Source organism: Prosopis cineraria, unplaced genomic scaffold (assembly GCF_029017545.1).
Source record: "Prosopis cineraria cultivar Desert tree isolate PC_DT_omini unplaced genomic scaffold, ASM2901754v1 PC14, whole genome shotgun sequence".
Classification (NCBI taxonomy): Eukaryota; Viridiplantae; Streptophyta; class Magnoliopsida; order Fabales; family Fabaceae; genus Prosopis; species Prosopis cineraria.
Window position 1 is genome coordinate 27,901,853 of NW_026555345.1, and position 12,491 is coordinate 27,914,343.

Sequence of the window (12,491 nt, forward strand, 5' to 3'; positions counted from 1 at the left end):
AGTCTGTAGACATTTCTCTGTTTTCTTTTTTTCCTCTTTTTTTTTTTGCCAGTGATCTTATTAAATAACAAAACCATACAGGACAAGTTCGTCACGCCTTTATAAATGTTTTTTACCAGATAATCTTCAATGAACAAGAGGGTGTCTTCGCGTGTTCAATGAATAACGTCCATATACGGTAAATACAGACTCTTTTTTTTTCTAATAAAAAAAGTAAGTATTAAATTATTGTGAGTGAGATGAAAGACAAATTGATCATTGCGTACGTTGAACCATAACTTTAATCAAAGGAAGATATTTCTATACTTAATTTTATATATTTAATATATTTTTATTTAATTAAATTAAAATAATTAAATTTTAAAATGTTAATAATATTAATAATAAGAGTTTGTTGTGAAGATATTGAAGTGTGTTTTTTTGACATTTAGAAAAGTGTTATGCTTTGCAGTTGCTCTCTGAATGATAAAGCATGAGATGATCAATAAGCGAAATAATCAAGATTCTCATAAATATTTCACCTTCGTAAACTTAAAAAGAGAAATGAAGGTAAGAGTTCAACCCTTGAAAAAGTTTCATCAACATTTAATATAAAGTATTACTCATTATTTTTAATTTAAGGATAATTCGGCTGACTTCAGCACTATAATATGGCCCAAAATGAAACTTGACATCTTTGGTGGATAAGTCAAAGAAGCCAGATTGCCGGCCCAGGTAAAAAGCTCATATTTTTTATGGCCGAATGGGGAAAATTTTGATTTTAGAAAAATAATTTTCGTGTAAATGCCAATTTTTCATTTTTGACATTGTTAGAAATCTTAAAAAAAAAAATCCCTTTGGTTGCATGTAATATAGAACCTAAAGTGGGGTTCAGTAATTGACAAATTAAATATATATATATATATATATCTGTAAACTCACAAGCTGATGGAATTTTTTTTTTGTCATTAAAATTAGAAAATTTGGATAAAAACCTCGAATAGACTCATGGATTACTTGACTTTTTTACTAAATAAAACAACAGTAATTTTTCTTTAAGTGTCGCTTTCTCAGTCGGCATTTATATGAAAAACGGAGGGCTCAGTATATACTTGCAGGTAGTCTGTCTCATTGTGGCTTTTGGATTCATTATGTATTCTACTGCTATTGCATTGTAAATTGTTCACATATAGTAACACATTAGTTAAGTTGTACATGGAATAGTAATGTAAATCTGCTGAATTTATATATAATCTCTGATGATTAATATTTGTTCCATAGCGTGTATTTAGTTGCCAAGGAATGTTTCATGAAAATAGCAGTATATTAATGTGAATCTGTTGAACATGTGATGGGATTTTTTATTTTTTATTTTTTTTCCTTTCATTTACTTAATCCCCCTTTCTTTATTCAGAATTTTTGTAACAGTTCGCTTTGGTGTTTTGCTTTCATTTACTTAATCCCCCCTTCTTTATTCAGAATTTTTATAACAGTTCGCTTTTGTGCGCTTGCAGCTTGCAGGACATATTCGTGTTCCCACATTTCTGTAATTCATCTTTCTGCATTAATTTTTTCTGGAGATAGAATACTGTTTCTGTTTGGTCGATGATTTTAATTCTAAAGACTTACCAGTATCACAGCAAGCCATTACAATCGTTTGTGAAATTTGGATGAAATTTGGAGTGTTCAAATTTAATATTTCATAAAACTATTGATAAATTATTAGATTATAGTACATAGGTAAGTAAATATAAACTATCAAAAATTTATTTATGAATTGTCCAAAGCTTCACTGTATAAGCTAATAAAATATATTGTGAGTTCATAGGTCATTTGTTTACATAGAAATATAATATGTTGTATAAACTGCAGATTATCAGCACATATTTATAACAAACCGGTGAAATTAAGACGATAATTCTTCAAGATTGTCCCTCATCATGTGAGAAATATTTTGTGGCGAAATCAGTCAACAACACGAAAAGATTTGATGTAAATAACTATATATGCGATTACAGTACTACTCTAGCTAGCTTTTTGTTAGATCAGTTTCCAGATTATTGATATCTAAATAGCCATATACTACCCACCACCTCTAATGACTACTCTCCTTTAATCCCCTTCAAAAGCTTGAGCACCTGAAGCATGGTAGGCCTCTTTGCAGGATTATCAGAGAGGCATACACAAGCAATCTGAAGCATCCGAAGCATCATCTGCTTTGAATCTGCATCCAGAACCTTTGGATCAAGAACATCAGCAGCCTGTCCCTTCTTTATCTTCAGAAAGACCCACCCCACCAGATTCCCACCTTCAATGTCTTTGAAATCAGGCCCTGTTGGTTCTTTTCCAGTCACCAGTTCAAGCATGATGACCCCAAAACTATAGACATCACCTCTTGTTGTGGACCTCCCACTCTGTCCATACTCTGGCGGAATGTACCCAAATGTTCCGGCAATGTCAGTGGTGATGTGTGATTCGCAGGCACTGATAAGCCTAGCAAGTCCAAAGTCTGCAACTTTAGGCTCAAAATCCTCATTTAGCAATATGTTGCTAGCTTTAATGTCTCTGTGAATGATGTGGGGGATGAACCCGTGATGAAGGAAAGCTAATCCTCTTGCTGCACCAGTACAAATTTTGTACCTTTTGTTCCAGTCAAGGACTTCAAGGGCTCCACCAGTCCTATTTCTCAACCAAAGATCTAAGCTCCCGTTCACCATGTATTCATAAACGAGGAGTTTCTCTTCACCCATGGAGCAATAACCAAGAAGTGGAACAAGATTCTGATGCTTCACCTTGCCTAAAGTTTCCATTTCAGCCATGAACTCACGATGGCCCTGCGTTTTTGCTTCACTCAGCTTTTTTACTGCAACTGTTTTGCCATTGGGTAACGTAGCCTTGTATACAGTCCCAAAACCTCCATCTCCAATTATGTTAGTCTTGCTGAAGTTGCCAGTAGCTTCAAGGATATCCTCCAAAGTTAGTTTCAGAAGAGGCTGCTCAAACATTGCAACATTTATACTCAGAGGTTCCTTTGATCTGCTACTGCTCAAGAAGTAAAGATTTCGATCCACATAGTTGTTTAGTTTGTGTTCCTCAATGTCTTCTGGATCATTTTGCCTCCTGCCAATCCATCTGTGTAGAACAAAAGCAACGCTCAGAGTCATCAGTGTAATTGTAATGCCAATCCCAGCAAGTTGCCATGCATTAGACAACGAAAATCTACCAATGCCTTTGATTGGGCAATTGACACCCAAAATCCGCCCACAGAGATTTTTGTTTCCTGTAAATCCAACTCTTGACAGGTTCTGGCAAATACCGCTTCTGGGTATTGGCCCTTCCAATCTGTTTCGAGACAAATCCAGGTAGTTCAGATTAACTAGGCTGCAAATTTTCTCAGGAACCTTTCCGCGTAACCTGTTCCCAGAACCATCAAGGTACTCCAACTGCACTAGATTCCCAAGTTCCAATGGAATCTCTCCCGTGAACATATTTCCATGAACATCCAAATTTGTCAAGTACGAAAGGTTCCCCAAAGAACTTGGCAAATCCCCATTGAAGAAATTGACGCTCAAATTCATTGTCTCAATCCTCCATGTCATGGTGTTGGAGAAGAGCATCTCTATCTGGCCAGAAAGCTTGTTCTGCTGCACATAAAGACCAACGAGGCTTTGAAGACCTGATAGAGAGGATGGAAGCCGTCCACTGAGCTCATTAGAGCTCAAATCTAAGTGAGTCAGCTCCTTCATGTTCCCAAAGCTAATTGGAATTGGACCAGACAACTTATTTCGTGTCAAATTCAGCTTCACCAGACTACTCATTTTTCCAAAACTTTCAGGGATGGTGCCTGTAAGCTGATTATGTCCCAGATATAATCCTTGTAGCTTGAGGGAATCTCCAAGTTCTGGTGGAATGGAACCTGACAAGAAGTTACCAGACAAATCCAGAGTTGTAAGATTTGTCAGGCGAGAGAGTGAGCTTGGGATGCTCCCAGAAAGCATGTTGTTGCCGAGCAGAAGATCCACAACGACCATACAGCTCCCCAATTCATCAGGTATAATCCCAGACAGTTTGTTATGGGACAGATCAAATACTCCAAGGTGTTGAACAAAACTCAGATCAGGGATGGCAGGTCGGCTAAAATATGAAGATCGTTTTGCAGGAATGGACCCAGACAGATTATTATGGGACAGAACCAGACACTGTAATTGGCTCAGTTCCACTAGTTCATCTGGGATAGATCCATTTAGTTGATTATTTCCAAGGTCTAAGGTTGTCAGTGAAGTGCAATCTCTCAGCTCCAATGGAATATTCCCTTCTAGGAGATTTCCATTCAAATTAAGAACAGATAGACCTGTGAGATTTCCAATTTCCTTAGGTATAGTACCCGTCAGTTGATTGTTACTAAGGACAAGCCTCTCTAGAAGAACTGCATTCCCAATCTCCGCAGGAAGAGAGCCCTGCACACGGTTATTTGCAGCAGAAAACTCCATTAGAGTTGATGAATTCCATAGACTTGAAGGTATGCTCCCACTAAAATTGTTTGAGTCAAGGTCAAGCACCATCAAAGGAAGCTCCGAAAGGTAGTGGGGTATAGCACCAGTGATCTGATTTTTCATCAACTCTAACTGGATAAGGTTCTTACACCTGACAAATGCTTTCTCAATTGTGCCCGAAAGGAAGTTATCATCAAAGTCAATCTCCGAAAGTGAAGCAGCATTACATAGCTCCTCAGGTATGGGACCTGCCAGCATGTTACTTCTCAAACTGAGGTGCTCCAATGAAGAGCAATTCCCAAGCTCAGGAGGAATCTTACCAGAAAATCGATTCTGCGAAAGCAAAAGAGTAGTGATCTGATCCCAGTTTCCAAGCCAAGCAGGCAAAGGTCCATGAAACTGATTCCTTTCAGCTATGAATGACACCATGGGAAGCTCGGAAAGCTCCTCTGGCAATGACCCAGAAAGCGAGTTGAAGGAAAGCATCAAAGAACTCAAGTTCCTACAACTTCCAACCTCAGACGGTATGGACCCAGTAAGCTGAGCGAAAGAGAGGTCGAGCAATTTCAAATTCTGAAGCTTCCCAATAAACTTCGGTATCGAACACTTCAAGGGGTTGTAAGAAAGGTCAAGATTAGACAATGACTGCAGTTCCGACATTTCTTCGGGCAATGGACCCTCTATAGAACTAGAAGGTGCATAAAGCACTTGAAGCCGCGAAAGCTCGCCAACCTCGGAAGGCAACCTACCCGTAAATTTATTAACAGCAATGTAAAGGGCAGTGATATTCCTCAAGTTACGGATTTCCGGCGGTAGAGAACCAGAAAATGAATTGTTTGAAACGTCAACGGAAATCAAAGACAGAGCTCCTGTGAAAAGAGTCAAGGGTAGAGAACCTGAGAGAAGATTGTTGCTGAGGTCAAGGAACTGAAGCCGACTCAGGTTTCCAATGGTTTCCGGTACAGCTCCTGTGAGCGCATTACCAGAGAGGTCGAGGACACGGAGCTGTGAGAGGGACCCCAGCTCCGGGGGGATTATCCCGGTGAACCAGTTGGAGCTGAGTGCGAGAGTTGTCAGCCGAGTCAAACCACTGAGCTCGTGTGGAATTTCCCCAGTAAGCTGGTTATAACTAAGATTGAGCTCCTTCAAGTTTCTCATATTAGCTATCTGTGGAGGAATATCACCAGAGAGTGCGTTGGAGAATAAGTTAAGGACGGTAAGGCCGGTGAGGGAGAAGAGGAAGGAAGAGAGCGGGCCTTTGATGTTCTGAGCCGGAAGAGAAAGTGAGGTAACTCGGTCGTGCTCACAAGTAACGCCAACCCAGTTGCAGTGTGGGGCTGAGGAGTTCCATGAAGCAAGAAGGTGGGGGTTGTGCAGACTGGTTTTGAAAGAAAGGAGATGGTTTTTCTCAGGGTTTTCATCCGTCTGGTGCGTAATAGAAGCAGCGAGGAAAAAGCAGAGATGGAACACGAAAAAGTAATGAAGAAGAAGATGGAAAGGCAGAGCCATGGCGGACGGAGAAAAAAAGCAGAGGGATTAGTTTGTGAGGTAGAAAGAGTTCATGGGGCAAAGAGGAAAGGAGATGAAGGCACGGAAATGAGATGGCATTGCAGAGAGAGGAAGAGGGAGGGGAAGAAGAAGAAGAAGAAGAAGAAGGCGTGAAAGGCGTTTGCCTAAAACGAAATACGGAAAACGCAGAGGCGGAGTGAGGGAAGTGGGTGCCTAAAGAAGTTAAGTGTCAGGTGGCAAAACGGACCTCACGTGACTTCGCCTCTCGTAACAGCAAATTTTCAAGACGGCCAAAAGTTTCACGTTTAAGAGAACTTTACATTCCCTTACCATCCTTAATCATGCAAAGTACATTTATCAAAATACAAGCTTGGGATCAGAGAAACCACCTAACCTGTAATGAGACTGAGACCCAAGACCGAGATGGCGTGACTACAGTCTACAGGTTCATCATTCAGATTCTTTTTAATATTAGAAACAATTTTAGAGAGTCATACTTATTGTTAATGTTTATTAATTACAAAATGTTGAAATGAGATGCCAATGTGATACAGGTTTTTTATGAATAAATTGAAATATCAGGATAACTTATAAAAAAATGTTGTCGGTTCATGTATATCTTTTAAATTCTTGATCTACCCTTAAACTGACAATTCTTATTTAAGAAAAATAATATTTGAATTCCACTTGTTTTTTATTGAAAAAACACATCAAATCTATAGATTTAAATATGAGTTTTTTTTTTTAGGGATTCAAATAGTTCTAAAATTATATATGATTTATTTTTATCATATATGAGAGTACGAACCTCAATTACTAGTTACACAACGTGTTTCTTTTTACCACCTGTGAATGGTTACCTATATCACTCAAGACACTCATAGACACGCCATTCATTAAAAAATAAAAAGCATCTTTTTAAAAAAAATATAGCATATTCTGGATTTTTTAAAGTGTAACTAATGATATTTCTTAAAAATATCTTTAATTATAAGTATAATTAATAAGGTTTTTAATTGATAAGACATTTTTTATGTAAAGAGTATATAATTTGAGAAATAATTAATCACTTTATTAAGGATGTGATTTGATTAAAAATACTTACTCCATCCCAAATTATAAAACACTTTTAAATAAAATCTCACATACCAATAAATTTTATTAAATACATTTAACAACTTTATCTTTTTAAAAATAAAATCTAAATTTTTAAAAATATTCATCATTTAATATATTGAAAAGAAAAGAGACGAAAATTAATTATAGAGAGAAAAAGGATACTATTGAAATTGATTTATTTAATGAAACCTTAAAATATTCAAAGTATTTTATATTTTGAGATGAAAAAACTCTTTCAAAATGTCTTATGAAATTATGGGAGTACCTTACAATATTAAATAGAGAGAGTATAGATATGTGTGGTCAAAAAAAATATAACACTATTATAGGCAAGTGATTTATAGTAAAATATAGTATTTCTTTCATTTCAAATTATAAAATACTTTTAAGAAAAATTTAACATCCTAAAATATAAGACACTTTAATAAAAATAAAGTTCTATTAATGTTATTTTTTTATTATTACCCTTCTCATATATTCTCTCTCTTCAATATTTTTTTATCAATAGAGTATTAAAATAAGGATATTTTTTAAAGTTAATATTTTTATCTGAAAAAATAAAGTTGCAAAGTATATGTTAATGTGCTTTATTGATATGTAAGATTTTATTTAAAAGTGTTTTACAATTTAAGACAGGGGGAGTACTAGTAACTCATACTACCTCTGTCTCAAATTATATGGTACTTTTAAAGGAGTCTCTCTAACCCAAAATATAAGACATTTTGGATGAATTAAAATTTTATTGAATGCAACATTTGTAATATTACTTTTTCTTTCTCTATAATTAATTTATATCTTTTTTTAATATATTAAATGATAGGTATTTTTAAAAGTTTATATTTTTATTTTAAAAAGATAAGGTTATTGAGTGTATTTAATGAGTTTATTGATATGTGAAATTTTATTTAAAAATATTTATAATTTAAAATGGAGGGAGTAAAAGATACGCAACTCCAAATCAACATTTTATTTCGCTCAATTTGAAGTGTGGGAATGTAAGATGAATTTCAAATGTTGGATGATTTGACAAAAATTATTTACTACCTTCTGGTGACAAGCTCTCTAATCCCATTCTTTTATAAGGGTTAGGAGCTATTTTTTTACATTGTTTAAGAAAAAGCTATTATATTAATTTATTTATTAAAAAATATACTAATTTTTAATTATATAATTATTGTTCAAAAGGATATAATATAAATTTTACTAATATAAAGATGAATGGCAGGTTTTGTTATCGTGTAAAGTGGCCGCATTTTCTCAAGATTTATACCCTATTTGAATGACTCTTAAAAATACATTCAAATTATATTTAGAATGTATTTTTATCAAATTTAATAAATAATTAAATATTTTAAATAATTTTTTATTAGATGCAAACTAAAAATCACACACTTAACAATGACATTAAAACCTGATAAAAAAAATACGGGTTGTTGAAGGAAAAATAAAAATTGCAGAGTTAGCCATAATTTTTTAGTCAAAGAGGACAAGGAAGTGGCAAAGGGGGTTTCAGAAAACCCGGATTTTGTCCACACTCATTCTTATCGAATATAGAGGCTGAGCATGTCTGCCTTTCTCTGTCCTTTTTTTTTTTTTTTTTTCATTTTTGTCTCTTCTTGCTTTATCTTTGCCAATAAACATACATTCTAATGCTACTCCATGGCCTAGGCTTTATTATTTTCACTACACTTTTTCAACTTTCATGAGTTCATCAAGCAAGCCCTACGAGATTCTGACCTAGTTCTTCCATCTTGGTCAACAAAATTTCTAGTTCTCCCATCAACCTTGATTTTTATCCGACTAAAATACTGAAATCAGGAGTAGCCTCCTCAACAGACAATTTTTAAGGTTTTTTTTTTTAATTTTTATGATTATTTTTTGAATTTATTTTCAACTAACAATTAAAGTTAATATTAATTAGTGACATTACACCTTTTTCAAACATTAAAAAGGAATATTGTCACATTAATAAATTTTGGTCCCAAATGCTTTTAGACTTACATTTTTTTATCATATTTATAAATTATTTTAATTTTTTTATCAAAATCAGGAAAAATATTAAATTTTATTAATTTTATTTAAAAATTTAATAAATTTTTAACTTTATTCCTATTGAATATACATACTTTAAAAATAAAAAAAAATATAATTTTAGGCTCTTATACTTTGCTCAAGTTTACCTAGAATATTAAAAAATAAAAGTATAGGGACTTATAATAAAACTTAAACAAAATACATAGATTCAAAATTATGTTTTTTAAAAATAAAATACTCTAATATTTGATAAATTTTTTAACATTTAATACGGATAAAATATAAAAATATATATAATAATAATTAAAGTGTCTTTTAAATAGGATCATAATAAACACACATACTCAGCCCTATAACCTTGCTTGAAATAAAAACACTTTAATAAATACGAGCATCATGAAAAAAAATTACATAAAAAAGGTATATTACATTGAAGACGATATCAAAAGTTCAAAACGATGAGAGGCAGTGTTTTGTTCAGGTTGGAGGTCGCCGGAGGGAGACTATGACTTTTTACAAACGCATATTCGGACGATCTTCTGAGACAGGGACCAGGAAAAAGGGTGGAGTATATCCAAAGTTAAGTGACAGAAAAGCCCTCGAGAACCGAGAGGGCACTCGGGATTGGGGACGCTGATGGGCAAAGGGGAAGAACGTATGTTACGAAGAGAGTGGGGGTATTCTCGTCATTCTAGAAACACGTGGAGATTCTGTTAGGAGCAAATGATATGAAGTGACGTGGCTGAGATACTCTGTCCGGAAAGTTCATCGGGAGAATCATCCATTCAAATATTTTCAAGGAGCAGGATTTTTTTGAACGTATTATCTATTTTTTGAGTTATTAATTATTGAATCAATTCAGCTATTAATTTACATTTTAATTATTAAAAGTATAGTCAAATCTTAATACTATCTTAATCAGTACCAATCTTGAACAATGCATTTTATTGAACCTGACTTAACCATTTATTGGTTCAATGAACTACGTTGATACGAATTTAAATATAATGACTTTTGTTTTAATATGATACATATTTCATCAAATAACTGAACTCATATTTATATTAATGATAATACAATATTTTTTATGAGAAGTAAACTTCTATTAGTACAGTAAAATGAAATACCTAAAAATCATATTAATAGTAACAGCATGTTAGCATTACACGTTCCCTCGTTCGCCAGTGATAGACAGGTTGGATAGGGGATCTTCAATTCCCTTGAAAACAAGTTAGATCATTTCAATTTTTCAGGTGCAAGAAAATTGCAAGTTCAATGGTTGTATACAAACACTACCGAATGTGATACAAATTCAACCATGACTAATGAATATTTAATGTCTAATTACATGATATTAAATTTAAACTCTCAACATTATGCATAAAGGAGATGAGTTGCTTGTAATTTAACATCAAGACGAAAATTTGGATTTGAATCAAACCTCCCATTTAATCTATATCCAAATTTATGTTTTATTTTAATTTTTTATAATTTTAAATTTTCTCTGAATTATAACTATTTAAAATTTCAGTTATTCTGAGAGTTTTTATTTTTATTTTTTTTACGTTTTTATTTATAATGTCTCTACCACTCTCGCCTCTCATCTCACCTCTCTTATCTTTTACCATTTGAAAAATAGATGTAAGTCCATAACTTTAAATCTTTCGTTTTTACTTTGAGTCACAAGTCACAACACGTCATCTTTTTCTACTTTTACACTAAAAGCTCCAGGACAAATATATGCCCTTTAAGCCAAAAGATAAACAGAGAAGAAGCAAATTAGGAAATGGTACGGGAGGGGAAGGCAGGCACGTGGCCGCTCCCTTTTAACCTCCAAGAGTGGCTTCAGCCTTGCGATCCAAACCCAACTCGCTTGTCCCTTTCACAGGTGAGACTTGTAGTTTTCACAAGAACATCTTATCCTGCCAGGGTTCACTATTTAATTATTAGTAACAATCTATTCAATACTTATAATTCAAAAATATGGATGCATTCAATTGTAACATAAAGAAAGAAATATGAAAGTAAAAGTAAAAGTAAAAGAAGTGAGTAGATGAGGAAGAGAGGCGTAATAAAAACAGAGGAGGCGTGAAGGGGGAAAGGAAGGCAGCGTTTGGGAGGAGCGTTAGGAGATGAATAAATAAGTGAAGGAGTAATAAATGAGAAGGGTAAAGTGGAAACGTGCACGCTTACTAGGCCATTGGAAAACAATAAGTCAATAACACCCCCAAATAAATAAATAAATAAAAAGGAGTTGGGGTTTCCCCAATTGGACGATGGAGGGATGAGAAGGGAAGGAAGATTGTGATGTGACTTTGCGTGAGTGGAAGTGTATTTATATGCATTTTCATTTTTCAGTCTCTCTCACTCTGAGGGCATCATGTGCAGCAGCAGGAGGTAGGAGCAGGTCGAGGTAAGGGGAGGAGATTCCTTTCAAGTGCCAGGGTGGCAGGGTCTCATGAATGTCATCCTAATCAAACTTGCCATCATTTTTCTTAGAAGAAAGCATCATTTATTATTACTGTTTAACTTTCCCCCTTGACTCTCCTTCCAAGTTCGAACCTTGGAATTGGATGGTGCTCCAGCTCTCGCATTCATTGCTGTTCCCCTTCTTACCAACCCAACTCCTCCTATCCTTCCAATCACGCGAGAAATTCGTCTCTGCCACTCTTAGTTGGAGTATTACCCCCTCTCTCTCACTCCCTTCTTATTAATCAAGTTACACAAATTAAGACAGGTTGTTAAAATTGGTTAAGTGTCTTCCTTTTTATAATTCTTTTAGAAATCCCAAATTACCCAAAATTAAAATTATTAATTATATCTTTAAATTTTAAAGTCAAACATGCCACCCAAATAAATTAATTGAATATGTGAACATTTTTGAAAATACCCCTTCCATCCCTATATATGTTATATGAAATTTTTTCTAAAAGCTTACTTTGTTTGAAAATATAAGATATGTCATGATATTTTTGAGTAATTAAATAATTTTGTCCATATCTTAAAAAATGAAAGAGATATTAGTTGTGTGCTTTACCTATCACCAATATCATATTAATTATGACATTATCAAAAGCAAAACTGAAAAATCACCGTAATTTTATGTAATTTCAACTAAATAATAAATTTTTATTGATATGCAGTATTTAATTAAAAAAAACCTTATATATAAAAGTAGAAAACGGTAGGTAATATATTTTTAGTTAGGTGAAAAAAGTACCTGAAAGTACGGTGGCTAATTTTTAATGTTATTTTCTAACAATTTGGTAGCAGATTTTATTTCTCATATCCATATTAGTATTTACACACCCGTGCCACCCCCTCCACTATAAAACACTTTTTTTTTTTTCGGTTGAC

At 34.0% G+C, this 12,491-nt stretch overlaps 1 protein-coding gene across 1 annotated transcript; it reads right to left on the reverse strand.

Annotated features, from left to right (window-relative positions):
* Positions 1-1,950: 1,950 nt before the first annotated feature.
* LOC129292738 (leucine-rich repeat receptor protein kinase EMS1) lies at positions 1,951-6,155 on the reverse strand. The gene has a single exon (XM_054930366.1). The coding sequence runs from the start codon at positions 5,979-5,981 to the stop codon at positions 2,082-2,084; it is 3,900 nt and encodes a 1,299-aa protein (XP_054786341.1). The 5' UTR covers positions 5,982-6,155; the 3' UTR covers positions 1,951-2,081.
* Positions 6,156-12,491: the final 6,336 nt, after the last annotated feature.